General features: G+C 34.5%; 1 protein-coding gene across 11 annotated transcripts in view; it reads right to left on the bottom strand.

The window, feature by feature from the left end:
- LOC114651810 (prominin-1-A-like) overlaps positions 1-19,370 on the bottom strand; it is a 273,810-nt gene that overhangs the window by 34,598 nt on the left and 219,842 nt on the right. For all 11 annotated transcript variants that reach the window (XM_051928258.1, XM_051928264.1, XM_051928267.1 and 8 more), the window contains 6 exons: positions 18,714-18,931; positions 16,049-16,123; positions 15,642-15,705; positions 8,219-8,378; positions 7,300-7,452; positions 5,273-5,396 (listed from right to left, as the gene is read on the bottom strand). In XM_051928258.1, coding sequence (XP_051784218.1) covers positions 5,273-5,396; positions 7,300-7,452; positions 8,219-8,378; positions 15,642-15,705; positions 16,049-16,123; positions 18,714-18,931 — 794 coding nt within the window. The remainder of the gene's footprint in view (positions 1-5,272; positions 5,397-7,299; positions 7,453-8,218; positions 8,379-15,641; positions 15,706-16,048; positions 16,124-18,713; positions 18,932-19,370) is intronic.

The following is a 19,370-nucleotide window of genomic DNA, read 5'->3' as shown; positions in this document are numbered from 1 at the left end:
TATTCAGCTGGAATAATTCTATACCACCCTCTGTCTAGTAATGCACTTTATAATTTGAAACTATAAAAAAATCAATTTTTACTCAGTGGGGGTTAAAACAGCCATTCCATAATATATGACAGTCTTTCTTGAATAAAATGTTTTATTTTTGGCTCAGTGTACTCTTAGTCTTTTCTCTTATATTTTCTGACTTTAATTTTTCAAACAAGGGAGAAGATGAATTATTAGTGGGTAAAAAAATAAATATACCTAAAAGAAAACTGGCGTAATAGTGTGTACACAATATATCTATAATCTATTGAGTTATAATGCACTACTTTTCAAAACATTCAGCAACAAGTTAAACAATATATACATTGTAGAAATTCTGCTTGTGTCCCAAGATCAGCTTTCTGTTACACTGGTTAATCACACAGAAGCACAAGAATCCACCTTTCAAGAAATACAGCACCTGTGGTTAATCTGCCGAGGTTGCTGCAATATCTTTCATTACCATTCGATGGTGCGTCGGTTATTTTCCAGACAGATATGGCGTGTACTTGACGAACCTTTTTAATATGCTCGGAGTGTTACTTTCAGTCTGCCTATGCAATGTGCCTCACTGCCACAGTGGCATGTATTGCGGAGCATTTCCTGTCAGCAGTCTGTACCACTGTGCAATTCCTTTGTCTTGTAACCAATGTCATCCGTCCTCATCACAGCCTGATACGAGAAGAATCGAAAGCTCCTACTGTGCTGTTCCTATCAGCCATGGCACATGCCCACATCACTGAAGGACCATGAGGAGCATGGTCGCATTGGTGCTTGCCATGACAAGGACCCGAAGCTCAACTTCCTGGTAGCCTGCATGTACAAATCGTGGCATAAGCTGTCAACTATGACCAAGATCAAGGCTCAAAGCTCAGAGATTTGCAAGTTTTTGCACGATAGACAGACAATCCTTAGTATGTTATAATATATAGATTGTAAATATGAGGTGTTCTGAGCCATTGCTCAGTAAAGTCTGCTACATAAAAAACTGAATTGAACTGAACTGAATTAAAAAGTAAGAATGTGCATCTAAAAGAGACACCAGGACGATGTGCAGAAGGCACAGATCCTCTATTGCTTTTGTAGCATACATACTGTATATGTATGTATTTATTCATTTCCCTTGTTCTGTCACAATTTTTGAGATGGTTAAATGTTTAGCCGTAAAACTGCAGTTACTCAGAGTAACAGCTACTGGAGAAAGCCAAATCAAGTTGTATTTGTAAGAACAATAAAAAATATTTAGACATGGTTAAAAGAATCTTCAGCCTTCAATGTAACATAAAAACAACAGATTAGCTGCAAAAATTGATCATTAACATCCAGTAATTTTAATTATTAAAATAAGTTTAATTATTATTAAACTCAAACTTGCACAGCATTCATTCACTGCTATCTTCATTATATGAGCAATCCAAATGCCCAAATAGATTTGTGCACCAAGTGATATTGATGGTATTGAAATTTTTGCTTGGGAAGAAAGGGTACAACTTTCATGGCTTCACCCATTTCTAACAATTTACTTTAAAAGGACACTTACTTTCTGAACATATCCACTCTGGTGCAATATCCATCCATCATCCAACCCGCTATATCCTAACTACAGGGTCACGGGGGTCTGCTGGAGCCAATCCCTGCCAACACAGGGCGCAAGGCAGGAAATAAACCCTGGGCAGGGCGCCAGCCCACTGCAGTCTGGTGCAGTATATTTACCTTAAAATGTGTAAAAACTAGGCCTGTGAAAGTTCATGCATTAACTTTTGGAATTAATGTGACCTTTTTTTTTTTTTTTTTTTTTTAATGCGATAAACAGGTCTCATCCAGGGCCGGCCATGAGACAAAAGCCTCAGGCAGTGCTTTGGTCATGTTTTTTTTTTTTTTAAACATTGCAAAACAATAATACAAAAAAGTAAGTGTGCACCTAAGAATTAAACACATATCCAGTACCATATTTACATACTAATTTAAAAAAAAATGATGAAGTTAAATTTTCATTTTAAAGGTTTATTTTGTATTATGCGGTTCACAAAGATATGCCACATGTCAACACTTTTCACTGGTGTTCAATTCCTGATTTATACATACTGACATGGGTTCAGGGGAGTAGGTGGGGAAGGGGTTTACTGCGGTCCCGGTGCAATGCTAGAGAAAAGTTGTGATGGTAAAATTTACACTCTCTTTTTTCCATTTCATGTTTTTGTAAGAAGATCGAATCAATGTCATATCACATAAGTGGCAAGTAAATTATCTTTGAGTGGCACTAGAAACTAAAATAAGACTCTAGTACCTCTGTATTTAACTCACTGGTCTGTCAGATAGCTTGCAGTGCTGACTGCCCTAATGTAATAACAAAATTTTATGAAGTAGAAATGTAATGATTATCCCTACCCATTATTGCAGTTTGCAGTAATTTCACTAATTTATGCAAAGAACGCAGCATAACCATCCAAGTAATGCACAGTGTCAGTTTTTAAGAGAGATAGCAGCTATGGAGAACTTTTTTGTGTGTGAAGAGCAAAGGTGTAGGTAGAGCCGTGTTTTCCATCTGTTTTTCTAAGGTGGCACACTTGTTGTAACCCAAAAAATCCCAAGGCACACCACGATTCTACCAACCACAAAAGCATTACATCTCTTTGACATGCCAGGGTGTCCTAAGGTACAGGATGGGGGTGGCAAAAAAATCAGCTTGGAGATTGCAGTTCAAAGACAAAGCACTCTTGTAGAGTATAATTTTCAATCATTGATGATGATAAACAATTGAGGATAGTATTTAAGGAGTTTCAACATAGGTTTTAATGTATGCCCATTTAAGAGATGCGTATTCTTTCAATTAAATCAGTTGCAATCACTTTTTACTTTGACACGTCAGTGTCACATACGCTATGCCAATTTCAGGATTAAAACATTGGTCTTGTTATCTTATTGCCTTCTTTTCAATGTGCCTTTTAGGAAGCCATTCAAATTCATGCAATAGTTGCTCAAGTAGTATTTTGTTAAAAGTTCAGGTTTAAGTTTAAACTATGCCATTTTTAAAATTCCTTTCTGTTGATTCTATATTAATTTTGTGATTCAGTGTGTATTTACTTTATGATTTATGTATTAATTTTATAATTACATGTTTTAATGTTAGATGCATTTAATTGTAATTAACTAATTAATTGCATAAATGTATATAATTTTTTCTTAATCAATTCTCCGCCCTAGTGAAAACATCTGAACTCCTCTTAAAGATTGAGGTTTAACCTTTCTGACATACAGGATAACTATTATGCCTATCAAGGGAGTAATATTGATATCCTGGAACAATTTAATCTTTATTTTTTGTAAAAGATCTAACAATCTCATTGTCAAAAGTGAAGCACTATTAGCAGAACTCTAAACAAGAACATCTGTGGATGTATTATGGTGTATCACAAAGAAAATGTTTCCCTACATGGATGGATTTATTCCTTGACATACTGTATACTATGAGAATATTCCTGGTTGCTGTTTTCAAAAAAAGTTTTAAATTGTTAAAATAAATAAATAAATAAAATGGGTATCTTAAATAAAGAAAAATTAAACCATGCATGTATTTTTGTTGGAAGATAAATAAAATGCAGTTTTCCACACCCTTTTGCTGTAGCAATTAGTTTTAGTGTTTTGGATTTTTTTTTTTAACATATTAAAGCAATTCAGTTCACATCCTATAGCTTTTGGGGAATTTTTATAACTCATTTATTGGGACTCAGTAATCTACTTCATATAGTCAGCCTAATGCAAAATGCTTCATATACCGTAGTACTTCCCTAGGAAAACCCAGATACTCCGTTACTTATCTCAGTATCACTGCAACCTGAAGATTTGCAATTGGTAGGTGTTTTAGAATGAATGAATGCTTCTAAAAGTATAAGCACATAGTTATTAGCCACTATGATAAACCAACTGAAATTACAGAGATGTACCATTTATGCATATTCTTTGAAACCTCATATTTCCACAGCTGTGCAGCCTGTTGCACAAAGAATTGTACTCTGCTTCCATAACAGTTTGGAAGAATCTGCACATACGGACTGACTGTACTCTATTCTTTTGCATTGTGTGAATTGACTGTAATGATAATCAGTTGCTCAAGTTGCGTCCACTTTTATTACCCCTTCAGGAAAAATTGCAACTTTCTGTTCCCTTACTAAGATTGCAAGTGTACCAAGTTTTAAGAGAAACCTAGAAAACTGAAACATATGATTACTTAAGACCACATTACAAAAAAAAGCTGTTAGAAAAAAGTCAAAATGAAGATCATGGTAAAGGGAATAAAAAAATGTCTCCATATGATTTATTGTAGCAAACAATGTAGAATGCAATAGTTATGTTTTAAATGAAGTTGCTCCTTAACAATATCATTCTAGGACAAGGGTTTTCAGACTGGGTCCTGGGGGTACTCTGTGGCTGCAGGTTTTTGTTCCAACCAGCTTCTGTTTTTAACTGGACTCCTGGGCTAATTAAGTGATGTGTTATTTCCTAAGTTCTGTGTTTTGGGAACAATATAGAAATTAGAAAACTAAGTTTGGTAAAAAAATATATACTATATATATATTCAAATATACTAATCAGTTATATGGGAATAATTCTTTTTTTTCTTTTTAACAATATTTTCATCTTGATTTTCATTCTACTTTTCCAGGTGTTCTATTTATTTAATTACTCCAATATTTACTAATTAGAGTATCTGATGCTAAAGTAGTCGCAGCCTTTCATGATTCAGTGTTGCTATCCTCGGTGTCTGCTCTGCTCATTTTTAATTGTCATTATTAATATACAATGAAAGGAGAAAACTACACAGAAAAAGGGTAAAATATAATTAAATCAGCAAAAGAGTTATGCATTTAAATCTATAGCAAAAATCTATAAATATTTCTAAATGTCTTATAAATGTAAAAATCATGTTGCTGTGCTTTACTTAATGTAGGATAACAGAAGGGTAAGAAATACCAGCTCATTAAACGAGGTCAGTGTTATCAGTTATTGTTACTGATTATAAATCTGGCTGGAACAAAAAACCTGCAGCCACAGTGGGTCCCCAGGACTGAGATTGAAAACCCCTGTTCTAGGACACCATTAGCTAAATTATCACGAGAAATAGGAACTTGACTTAATCAATGGAATAAAAGAAGAACAACAGTTCATGCATTGGCTTTTCTTAAGATTTGTGCAATATCCAATAAAAGGCGTTTTACACTAAGCAATACTAACTACATCCTACCTTAAATAAAGCTTTGTTATGAAAAGGCTCACAGACTAGCTTTTCAAAATTCCCTCCAATTGTAAATGTGATTACTACTATGGACATCAATAGCCAGGAGAAAATGAAGCTAAAGCCAGCACCCCTAGAAGCAAAAAAAAAAAAGAAAAAAAGATTTTAGATCGTTAAAAAACACAAATACATTTACCTGCGCAGAAAGCTATCTGCAACTTAATGTGACACGAGATTCACACAACTGTTTCTAAAATACAATACACAGTACTCCAAAGCGTTCCTGCCACTGCAAATACCATTTTCATGGGCACAGTAACATGGACAATGAAGATATCGTTCATGTCACATGATGTACTGTTAAAAGTAATTCACCATTCTTCTTTGTACTAATCTTGATTGTGTATATATATGATAACACTGGATATCAGTTTTTGCATTGTTGTTTATTTTATTGGATCTGTGTAACAATGCCTTATACTTTTGTGCTTTCCTACTGCAAAGAAATTTCCCTCTGGGATAATGATGCCTGCCTAATCTAACATATGAATTTTGACTGCTGTGCCTGTGATATCATCATACAGTCTACAATTACTGTAACTGTAGCTCTAAACACAGTTAAATATATACATGGAAAATTACTCACTTCATATTGTATAGCTTATATTTTTAAGTTACTCATGACTGTTACCAGATATAAATTATAATGGCAAAATAACATTCAGTAAACAGCCAGCATTATTCAGATCTTAACTGGAGACATAAAGAGACTTGAATATGCTTTAGCAAAGCACTGAGTCGAGGAGAAAAAAGTTTAAGCAAGGAGAAAAACATGTCCTTTTCTCTTTTCCTGGTGCAGGCTTTGCTACAGGATTGCTAAAACATGCACTGCTGTTTGCTCCCATTTTAATGTTTAGCTACCCATCATGTAGAGGACTGCAACTCTCAAACTCTGCAGACTGTTCGATGCAGAGCAGACCTCTGTAAGCTATGAGGATATAAAACTGTTGTTCTGCATGTGTGGCATTGGTGGTGGTGTATACTGTCTGCTCAGCTGACCTGGTTATAGGGCAGTGGTCTTAGGTACTTGACCACCAGTTTTTTTTTTTTTTTTAAACAAATGAATGTAGATGTGTCGCCTACTTTCCTTCCTGGAAATAACTCTTAGAAGGATCAAGGATTTTTTTCCTGAGAGCATCAGTTAAGATATCGTATATTAATGCTATGCAGAGACTGAATACTGCCAAAGGGGAGGCACAAACTTTTTATCCCCCCCAATGCTGCCATGATGCTGTAGTTTGCTCCACTGTGATGTCTGGTGACAACAAAATTGATAATACTCTTTATACCAACCCAACCCCTTCACATGTTTATTGCATTAAGGTGCTGCTGAATGTTTTTCTTTATCTGCACTGGGCAGGGCATTTAGTCATTATCCTCAGTTTTCCCAATGTAACTATTTTTGTAAATTTCTTCAGTCTCTGAGGTCACTTCATAGGAAATTGTCTGAAATGTAAAAGATCTGACACTTAAGGATATTATACATGGAGCAGAGACCTTGCTATGAAGAATTAAACTCAAAGAGCAAGGAATCAAGTCTTCTTGAAAAGCCAGGAATTACACCATGAGGCAAGACTCACAAAACAATTATAAGAAATCTGTGTAAAAATATAAAAAGTGAGAATCTTGCACACCTAATAAAAAAGGCAGAGAATTTTTGTGTTGCTATACAGCAATAATAAAAATGTTAACAATTCAAAGCCATGTTAATGATATTTTGGCAGTCTATTTAATGCTTTAGCTGAAATACAACTTTAATGAAATCAGATGAAACCATATTCAGCTATAATATGTTTGGTAAAAGAGATTCCACCATTCATAACATGGGAAAAGTGCTTTAAACTTCAAGAACACATACAATTATCATCAAAACAATGCCTTCAGATGTTCAAAAGATTTTTCTTTCTTGGGGAATCTAGAAGATTTTCAGTTGTACATTACATATAGTCAAAAGTGCACAGAATCTGTGTACGTACGCCATAAGCAGGTTACCCCCTGTGTTGGAAATGCAGCCACGGGTGGTGGGAGATGCATGTTTGTCATATCCACAATAGCCACATAATATCCCCAGGAAGTTGAAGGCCAAGATTAGAGCTACCAGGCAGCACATCACAAGGCATCCCAGCCACCTATGTTTTTGTATAAGAAAAAAGAATGACATATTGCTCTGCTATATGGAGATACACCATTAGTGTTGTAAAAAGCAGCATGGACCATCACTGTTTGACTTTTGCTAGGAACATTCCAACATTTCATAATTATTAAGATTAGAAAAATATTTCCTAAAAGCAAGCCCGTCATACTTTAAATGTATATCATTTTTACTTTACATTGCACTTAGAAACAAGCACACATCACCTCACCCCACAGGTCAGATCACATATCACACTATTTAAGGTGTTTTGTGATGTTACATTCAATGACAAAGCCTCAATTGTGTTCAGAATGCAGCTGCCTATTATAATTTTCCACTGTATATTTCACTTGCATTTTAACTGCCCTTACATTCAAAGCTGAATGTCATATGTGTACTTGTATAATCAGCAATGTATAAATCTTACAAGACAAAAAATTAAAACATAACAGCAGGGGTACAATAAATTAAAAAAACAGCACTGGGGGGAAAAAATATCACAAAAGCATCAACATAAGCAGAGAGAAGTCAGTTATAAAATAAAATGAACTTAATCATACATTATTTAAATGTAAGACCTACAGTATGGGGTCTCAGTAAGAATTTTAATTAGTAAGTTTACATTATCAGTAATAAAGCAATGTATTGTTTCAGTGAGGTTATATTAATATTTAATGAAACCAAAATATAGATACTACATTTATTTTTCTTCAGACAAACATTTTTCCATATGGATTAGTTATAAAAAACATTCTACATACCTGTAAAAGTCATATTGATCAATCAATGCAAAGTAATCTTGAACATACGACTGGCTATAACTGAGATTTAAAGCTAAATTGTCTAGTAAATTCTGAATATGGTACTGTTTGGTCAGTGCAGTAATATTAGCTCCAATACTGTCCAGCATTGTCTTGACACCTGAAATCACAATATGTTTACAGTGACTATTACAGAAGGATCACTGACACATATTTAGAGATCTGAGCAGAAGATTACCAGGAAAAAATAAAGGTACACATAAACAAGTCATAACACCTTGCGAAATGCAACTAATACACTATAAAAATGTTTATTCAATAGGTCTACAATGTATTTTTCATCAAAGTCCATTGCTACATCAAACAATTTTAAACAGTATGCAAAATATATATGTGATGAATAACGTTACACTTTACATAATAAATGTTAATAAAAACAGATGATCCAGTACTGATTTGTTTTAAAGTTTCCCTTTTACCGTTGCTGTTATTTTAGAGGATCATATAGTGATCTGATATTAACTTGCTTGTTAACACAAATAACCTGCTCCTCTAAACAGCCAAATATGTTTCTGCAATTCAGCACACCACACAGACAAGTCCTGAGTTCAAATAATTTATTATCAACAAAGCCTTCACAAGGGGTCTCCAATACACACTAACTCATTTCTTTCCTTTCTCTCCTCTGCACTTCTAGGCGAGCTTTGTCCTCCTTCCTCCTAACTCTGACTTGCCCGGCTGTGGCCATCTATCGTGTTGGGGGAGCCAGAAGCCTTGTCAAGGTGTCTCTCTCTGTTCTTCCATCCTACTGGTCTCCCAGTCAGGTAAGGAATCAGAACCCATCCCACCATGCACATATGGCCAAGAGATTTAACTGTTGTTTGCTCAAACATTAGAATGAGCAAGAAGTATGATCTAAATGATACTGTCATGATCTATGATGTATTTTACTATCTGACAGTTGTTCCTTGGCACTTACAAATAACTAAACTATAATTTTGAGGGTTTGGGAGGCAAAGGAAGGCAATGAGTTCATTTATTTTTTGTTTAGATATGCTCTTAACTTTAAAATTAAATATCTTTTGCAGGATCACCATTTTGTTTGTGAATTGGGTGCTGCCATTTTATGCAATTTGTTTGATCTGGTGGCCAAGCAGTTGTTGGCCAAGGTCAACCAGAAGTGTGTGGTGCAAGGTTAAGGATATAAAGGTCAGGGCTGTGCACTTCCTGGTCTGTCCACACTTGTAGATATATAAAAAACAAAACAAAACTTGTGTTGTGTTTCATCCTGATTTTTGGCAATTAACTCTTTTGTTACTTGACTATGATTTTGTCCTAGTTTTGGTTCTGGTTACATGAAATTATTTTGGTTTTTGGCTTTTTCACTATGTTTTTTGATTTTACAATTTTTGTTTAATTTCATGGGCTTGTTTATTTGAGTATTGTTTTCTCTGTACTGTATTGACTTTTGCTTGTCAATAAATCCCCGATCTCTGTCCCAATTCCATTTTAATTTGAATACTTGGACCTTCAAGCGAAGATGGTCTTCAGCAGCCAAAGACTATGCTGAATTACTCTGCACTAACTAGAAATAATATTCCAAAAATTAATGACTTGAAAAGTGTAAAAACATTGCCTTGTGTATTGGACCTCAATATCTGCTGTGACATGTAGATGATGAGTCAGAATTTGGAGTAAACTCCATGAATGCATGGAACCAACCTGCCTTGTGTCAGTTGTACCACTCAGTATACTATTCTCCAGGCCTATCTAATAGTCTGGCACCACCACTACCCAAGATGCTGAAGTACTGAAATTTTATTGTAACAGCAGCAACCAATCGTTTAATCTGACCTGAAAGCGTACCTTTTAAATGCCATTTAATCTGCAAATAAACAGGACAAAAGGTCCAAGTCACAATAACAGAAATTTTTAAAATGAACTACTTTAAAGATTTGTGAAAACTACAAAATGAATAGTTTATCTATATATATAATTCACTATTCCATGGCAAGCAAGACGCACGCAAGACCGAGCCCCGCCCACCAACAATTCACTAAGCAGCCGACCACGGCACACGTATGTCAACAATTCGCGCGAGAGCAAAAGCATTTGCTAAGAATGTTTTAATTAATCAAGAACGAAAATCAGAGGTTCGAAGAAGATCACATACCGTCATAGTTCCGACCATAAATGACGCCAACTGCCGATTCGGCGGCGTTATTCCCATGACCCGCCGGGCAGCCATTACTCCCACTGGCATGCCTCCGCATAAAGTCAAACTTAAAATTGGTTCAGTCGTCATGCTTCTCAGAAACCTCATGCCAGCAAGAAGTCTCTGTAAAGACACTAGACTGACTGTTCTCAGCATTCACCGCAATGTACTGGCGTGTAAAACAATTGCAGCTGCTACCTCACAAACTGTCCTTATTTCCCGGATTTGCCTGACCCCATCAGATTCAAATTTGCCTTTTACTTTTATACGCAGACAATTTCCTGTTAGATTGGCCTTTGCAATGACAATTAATAAGGTGCAGGGACAAACTTTCAAAAAGATATGCCTGTATCTGCCAAAACCAGTTTTCAGTCACGGACAATTGTATGTTGCTCTCTCCAGAGTTCCATCTTTTCATTCACTCACACTCGTATCCTCAAACCCACCCCATTTGGGCAACTGTGTCATTCAGGAAGTGTTCATCCATCAATAAATAATTATGCGGCACGGGTTGGCTAGTTAACATATTTGCAATGAAGAAGAAAGCAATCCAAAATCATGCCAATAGAAATATCAGTGGGATATGTGAACGGTGTGCATTAACATTCACCACTTTCAATGATCATTGTATGAGGGTAACTGGTGATTCTCTATACTTATTGTTTTATAACCAGTAACAATCAGTGAATAACATAAAATAAACCTGTAATAGAGTACAGTATGTATACAATTTTACCATTTCGGCTTTAAATTAAGATCCAGAAAGCTATCAAAAAAAGCAGAAGTATCAGCACGAAAGGACGCAAATTAATAATGAGCTAATGAGCAAAGTTTTTTTTTTTTTGTACAAAAATAGATCTTTTTTAAAAATTACAAATCATTAGTTCTGCTTTTCCTAGTTAGCTCTAGGTTAAATGTTCACTTTGTTGTGAATTCAGCTTGCTCTAAAGTAATGTTTATTATTATTCATATTCTGAAAAGAATAATAATTTTGATTATTTTCCGCATGTTTTGTTTATTTTTATATTCATGGACACCACTATTACAGCATTGTATGTTATATTTGATAGTATTCAGGTTTTCTTAAACTATTCGTGTGTTCTGCTTGGTATCCAACCAAGATAAACATACTAAAGATATTAAAGATTCAGTTTTTTGCATATATTTGGATAGTCTTTCAAAACACAAACAACTTCATATGCAAAGAACCCTTCCAGAATTAATGTTTTTTTGTCAAGAAATACCTCAACGAGGAACCACACAACCCAGTAAAGAACCCTAAAGTGTCATTAAAGAACCAGAAGTGGAGTGGAGGAAGGGGCTTTGCCAGAAGGAGGAATGTGTAAAACGTTTTTGTCAGAGGTTAGAGGACGGATGCCAATTTGAAAAAGTATGGATTAAGTTGTGAATGAGGAATGATCATGTTTTGACAAAGGAGGATGTCCTAAAATGGTTACCCCTGAAACGTATGTGGCTTTCAAGGTATAGGTCTGAATAGAAGACAGAATGTCAGTGGGTCAGCCCTGTGTATGCAAAAAATATGTTTGCTGTCAAGCTTTTTCATTTGCCCATGGAAGAATCGAGCAGCTAAAGAGCAGACGACTGCTCGTAAGCACTTGATACCTTATTGCTCAGTCCTTCCCTGAGGCAGTATAGTATATTGTTCTTTAATTAATTGTATGTTACCTCTATAGCCTACATTATATCCCACATTATCCTATATTATAGTGTAATCAATAAAACTAGGCAATAATTGGTGTAAATTGATCATGCTAATATTTCTATCCATTTGGGTTGAAGGTTAAGATAGTAAGACTTGTTTTATAATGCATAAATATTTTCTATTACAATGTGCAATTTAAAACATCTAAACAAATTATTAACTGAAACACATTTATAAGTTTTTTTCAGTATTTTCTTTTGACATTTAAAAGCCTAATCTACAAACATTTTCATTTTAATTAATGACTCCTCCTCTGCAGGTAACAGCTGTGGAGTTGACTTGTGTGTATTACGCAGTTAAGCACAACCTGAACTTTAACAGTTTAACTGATTCTGAACAAAAACTGAACCATGATTTTATGTGTCTGTTTTTTAATATTTAATTCTTTGTGTATTTGACAGTGCTTTCATTATTTTGTCTTACAATAAAGCACCTTAAACCATTCTAATGATTTTTACAATTATTATAGCAACACCTTTTCTGGAGCAGTTTGGGGGACAGTGGGTCCCCTTTATTTCTCCACATTAAAGGTAGTATCCTCACTGCCAGAACAGTGGGAAACATATAATATAGTTCATAACGTTATTTTTTTAACCTGTACATCCCTGCACTATCCCTATTTGTCTCCCATTTTTATTCTCACACCATAGTAAAATTTTTTTTTTTGGTTTTACTATATTTCCTGACTCATGTGTCCTCCTTTCCTCTACTCATGAAGAGGTTCAGAGGATAAAGTGAAACAATTATGACAAAACTTGATTACAAATGCTAGACTAGTTTTTCATTATCATATCACACTTACATAAGTCATATTTATGTCATTGTAGACTGTTCATGCTAATTTTTTAAGGTGATCTCCATATCTCATTTAAATGTAGTACATTTTTAGATACAGATATTCTAATATTTCTGCAAGCTAAAAATTGCAAGTATTTATGACATATGCATGTGGAAACTAGTTTTTTGTTCTTCTTGAAGAAAGTAAACAGAAAATTACATTTTTCAAATATCAATGCAACAAAGGCAAGGTGATTTAAATATTTATCTTCAGTGATAATTTAATAATGAAAGATCTCAGTATATAAAAAAGGTTAAATATCTATTTTTATTATTTTACAATTACAGTAATCAAAAATAGTTAAAAGTTTAAATAAAGATAACAATTCCAATAAAAAGCCAAGCGTGAACTCATTGAACACACATGAACTGTTTTTAGTCTTGAGAAAACGAGTCAAGCCCCACTCATTCACCAAGATATAGAATCATGAGCCACAAGTATCATACATGCTTTACATTAAGGTAAGACTGGAAAAGCTTGAAACACCAATTTCAATCCGAGCACTTAATTTACAGTTGATGAAAATCTAGGGAGTGTGAAACAAACTCAGACTCCTTAATATTGTTTCACAAATGTTCAAAAATGGTATTGGCTGCCAGTCGTGAACTGGGCCCTTCGTCGCACAGCATTATGATTTTTTATAAGGGAAACAAAGTTACAAAACAAAACCCTTGGACATTGATTCGATAGGAACGGCCTAATCGGAATCACTGCCCGAATAGTAATTATGTGGTGGTGGAGGAGCATTTCTGCTTCTCTCCGTTCACAGTCAGTTTCATTTTCACGACGCTGTCGTTTCCTCTCACGATCTCTTCTCAACCTTTCTCCAATCTCGCAGGTTGCTTTGTGGCAATCCAAAGAGTAAGGAAGAACCAATGTTTCTTTCTTGAACTCCAAACGCAGACTTATGGAAAATCACAGAAGTGTGTCCGACTTATATACTCTGCCGACTCCAGGAAGTGGGTGAACATTCGATTTGGACGAAGTGCTGCCAACGACGGTGGACAGAAACAGAAAAAAACACAGGCTCGACAACGAAGCAGGTGTCGACGCCAGATCTAAACACAAAGCACGGTGTCGACGCCAGATCTAAACACAAAGAGTGGTATTGACAGTGTTTGTAAAGAAAAGTAACAACCAAGGCAGTGTCAGGGGAACATGAATTCGCGGACAAACAAAGATCAAGATCCAAATGAAGATTATATATAAAGATTAGTTAATTTAAAGCACAACAATTTGTTTAGTTTGAATGTTTGTGTTTTGAGGTGTGACTGGAGTACTACAGTCTTCAGTACTATAAGCCTGGAGGAGATTCTTAATGCAATGCCTATGTTTTAGCTGTCTCTATACTGCCATCTAGTGCTTCTTGTTCTAATTCATTCTTGGACAAACAAAGATCAAGTTCCAAATGAAGATTATATATAGAGATATATATACACACACACAAAAACACCACATACTGTATATATGAAGAGTTACTTCTCAGTACATGATAAAACCATATTAATTTTTTTTTTAGAATCACTGGTGTTAAAAGGTCAAAGATTTAGAGTCCCATTCTTAAATTTAAATTTCATAAAAGCATTACACATCCTACAGCCTTACATATTGAGCCTTTTTTCCAGAATGTTATAAATGCCACCTCATACACAAGGACACAAAACTACATAGTGAAATTACTTAAATGTGCATATAGCAAACTCTAATGAAACTCTTCATATATAGTACTTGTGACATCATAAAACACCAATGACACATTTACACAACTTACGTGGAAGAGCTGAAATATTTTGGCCAGCAATTCCAAAAAAACAAAGCAACAAAATTTTAGGTGATTAGCAAAAATTGAATTGTAAAATAATTTAACAAACTAAATTAAAGCCTAAAGACAAATAAGTATAGCCATCTGCAATAGAAAGCTCCAGATATATATATATATATATATATATACACACACACACACACATACACACACACACACAGTATATGTATGTAAAGACCTATGGCATATTGCTGTTTTTTCAATAAGCACAGTTTAAAAAATTTATTAGTTTTACTCAAAAACGGACTTTTACTGTAAACTGATAATACAATTGCTGTGTTGCTTTTATTTTCCCCATTTTAAAATGTATACATCAAAGCAAACAATCAAAAGCATGTGTCTAAATGCACCATACAGGTCAACATCACACTGTTTGTATCAAACAAGGTTACATTAATGCTTGATGTCCTGTCAATGTTTACAATTAAATACATAAATGTTACAAGCTGTAAGTAATTGTTATAGTGAATATTAATGTGTCCTCCATGTGTGTTTTGTATGGATCATTGATTGTTCATCAAGTACTGTTTGAAAATGGCTGAAGTTAATGAGAAATATGAATTATTCATAACAGTATTGCATAAGGAATAGTAAATCAGTTTTTAATGTAAAACCATCTTGTAACATGTGTTACACTTTACAAGAAAAAAAAACCATTTGATGTTATAAAACTTCAACAGTGATAATAAAGGTAGTAGTAATAATAATAATAATAATGTGAAGACTTGCACTGTATTGCCTTATAAATAAACATATTAACCACAATCGGTTAAAAATTAAACTATGATGAGCTGGTACATTAAAATTTAGAAAGAAAATGCTCACCTGCTATAATGCTCTTGGTCTGATTCTTAACAATATTTGGAGTGTCATTAAACATGGAATACCCCTGAAAAGATCAAAATTTTAAGAAATTGTTTCATTAGGTTTATACAAAGATGAAAAAACAAAAAAACAACAATCACACCAATTAAGTTATTAACAGACTGCATGCTAATGAAGATATGAAATGTACAATTTTACTGATGCAAAGCTGTAAGTGTGTATTTGACTGTTTAATGTCTATACAAACAAAATGCATACACAATGCAACTCCTACATGCCCATGCAGAATCCTGCTTCAGTTAGTTATCTTGTACTTGAAAACATTCGGTAAGAAAAATGGTGCGTACAGCACTACATATCTCTGTATAGGTGATATTTAAAAAAAAATGATAAAACAGTGAACTAACCTTCTGAACTATATTGCTAAGATCTGTTTTCAGCACTTTCTTCACATTGGAAAGTTGTGTATTCACATCAGGTAGCTGTAATGAAATAAAACAAAACATATGTATTAGCTTTCAGCTTCAGAACTTTAGTTTGATAATTTTAAAGTGTGTGATACATTTTAACTATATTTTTTCATTTTCGGTGTAAAAATTATATAAAAAGTTATTGGCTAAATTTAAGGAATTAGGTTGCAACACAAGTCTCAAAGTTTGGCTTTTGGATTCGAATTTAGAATTACTCCCTCAAAATCTTTATAGCAGTGAGGGAAGAACAGAGTAAAAGTTTGCATCAGGATATCAAGGGGACACAGAAATGTAGGACTACTGCTGAATGATTCATAGGAACACTCCAGAAGAAGTGTACTGTACAAATGACAGGCCACCAAACAAATTTTAGGATCAAAAAATAAAAACTTGGAAGTGACAAAAACTAGAAAAGGTATATGTAAATCAGTAAATATGTATTGTCGTTTTCTTTACATATACTGCATGTTTAAAATATTAGACTGACTAAACATTTTCATGTTAAACTGATTTAGAACAATACTGTATATACAGTATGAATAAATTGTGTAGTAAGTTACATTTTAATTAAATTTCTTTTCAATTGTGCATTTAAATATGACAATATAGGAACATTCTAATTATGTTTTATGATGTGTATGAATGTACATAAAAATAACTATTCACAATTAAAACACATTTTTGTAGACCTATGATCAGTGAATGGTCATTCTGAAAGACTGGGAGGTAACCACTGTGAGAAAATATAAAGGAATAATAGTGAAAAACAGGAAGGAAAGGTGGGCTCTGCAGAAAGAGTGGCATGTTTGCAGAGGAGGAAAATAATTGTGGATGTAGACAACAAAACTAGATTGAAACATATATTGAGCTGTGTTGTTTCTTTAGTTTTGCTATTTGAACTCTGGAATTCTGATCTGCAATAGAAACCAACAGTGATGAATATCACTCCTTTGAGAAATATTTCAGTTTTCATTGATCCATTGTTTGCATGTATTACATTTGATTGCAATGACAGCGTGGATTTTAATTACATTTTAATTATATTTTTAGTTTGGCTAATTTACATTGCTAATAGTCATAATGTCTTTGCTTTGAATGTACACAAAGACAAATGTGATTTTGACTTAACACTTTTTTTACCAAAAAAAAAAATCAAAAGATTGTAGTTAAAGTCATATTTTATGAACCTTGTAGTTGTTAAATGTTATATGGGTCACAGCCCTTACATGGAAAAACCTTAACGTAAATTATAATAAATTACCATATTTAACAAGGCCTCCACACAAAGAAAAAAAAATAATATACACAAATAAGCCACAACATCAAAACCACTGACTGGTGAAATAAATAACATTGATTATCCCATTACAATATCACCTGTCAAGTCGTGGGATATATTAGGCAGCAAGTGAACAGTCAGTTCTTGAAGTGTTGGAAGAAGTAAAAGTGGGCACACGGAAGGATCTGAGCGACTTTGACAGGGGTCATATTGTGATGGTTAGACAGCTGGGTTAGAGAATTTCCAAAATGCCAGGTCTTGTGGGGTGTTCCAGTATGCAGTGGTTAGTACCCACCAAAAGCAGTCCAAATGGTAAACCAGCGAAATAGTTATGAGCACCAAGGCTCATTGATGAGCGTGGGGAGCAAAGTGTAGCCGGTCTGTTCCAATCTCACAGAAGAGCTACTGTAGTACAAATAGCAAAAAAAAACATAATGCTGGCCATGAGAGAAAGGTATAAGAACACACAATGCATTGCAGCTTGCTGTCAGAGTGCCCACGATGCCCACGTCCACTGCCAACAGCATCTACAATGGGAACATGAGCATCAGAACTAGACCATGGAGAAATGGAAGAAGGTGCATGATCTGATGATTCACACTTTCTTTTAGATCATGTAGATGGCCAGGTGCATATGCGTCACTTACCAGGAGCAGGATGCACTATTTGAATAAGGCAAGCCAGTGGCGGCAGTGTGATGCTCTGGGCAATGTTCTGATGGAAATCCTTGGGTCTTACCATGGATGTGGATGTCATATTGACACATACCATACCTACCTAAACGTTGTTGCAGACCATGTACACCCTTTCATGGCAAAAGTATTCCCTGATGGCAGCCTCTTTCAGCAAGATAATGTGCCCTGCCACACTGCAATAACTGTTCAGGAATGGTCTGAGGAACATCACAAAAATCCACATGAGCATCTGTGGAATGTGCTGGAAAACATGTCCGATCCATGGAGGCCCCATCATGCCATGCAACTTACAGGACACAAAGGATCTGCTGCTAACACCTTGGTGCCAGATACCACAGGACACCTTCAGAGGTTGTGTGCAGTCCATGTCTCAAAGGATCAGAGCTGTTTTGGCAGCATGAAGGGGACCTACAGTATATTAGGCAAGTGGTTTTAATGTTGTGGCTTATCGGGGGTTGTGTGTATTACTATATATATATATATATATATATATATATATATATATATATATATATATATATATATACACACATACATAAACTGTATATACACACACATGCGCATATATATTATATACACACACTGTACATACAGCATATATATACACAGACAGTATATAGATATATACCCCATTGAAGTTTGCATTAATGCTTAGCTGAACCAATGAGTTTCGGATGCTGCTGCAAGTTCTGGAGACATTTGGCGCTGAGCAGGCTGGGTCATTCAGTGTGTTTCGTAAATTGGCTTGTACATTGCTCAACTTCTGCTGGAGATCCTTGTTTGCCTCTCTCAACACTTCCAAGGAGGAATTGACATTCTCTAAAGATTCTTTGGTTTCTCTCATTGCTACACATAAAGAAATGTTTAATAAAGTCAGTTTTACAAATACATCCAAATAATAAACTTTAATCTAAGAATTGTTGCACAAAACCCACCACATTTTAACCTATAAAGCTTTTCATAAAAAAGTAAATTTAAAGATTTGGTTGTGCTTTACTTATTCAATTTAAGAAAAGAATGTTATAATGGAATGTTAAATGTAAAACACCTTAAGAAATAAAGAAAAAACAAAGACCAGGAGCAGATGTAATATAAAATTAGCCTTTAAAGCCATCCTAAACGTATGTACTTCTACTCAGCTTATCTGTATCAATTAGAAGTGATCATTCTGACTGCTACATTTCTAAATCATATATTACAATGAAGAAAGAATCAGATAAAAATCATTCTTTTATTTAAAAATATAATTAAAACTTTACATAATTACAACAGTGGACAAAAGTAT

The sequence above is a fragment of the Erpetoichthys calabaricus genome, chromosome 5 (genome assembly GCF_900747795.2).
Source record: "Erpetoichthys calabaricus chromosome 5, fErpCal1.3, whole genome shotgun sequence".
NCBI classification, from domain to species: Eukaryota; Metazoa; Chordata; class Cladistia; order Polypteriformes; family Polypteridae; genus Erpetoichthys; species Erpetoichthys calabaricus.
Note: the sequence above shows the minus strand (reverse complement) of the source record. Positions and strands in the feature narration are given on the sequence as shown.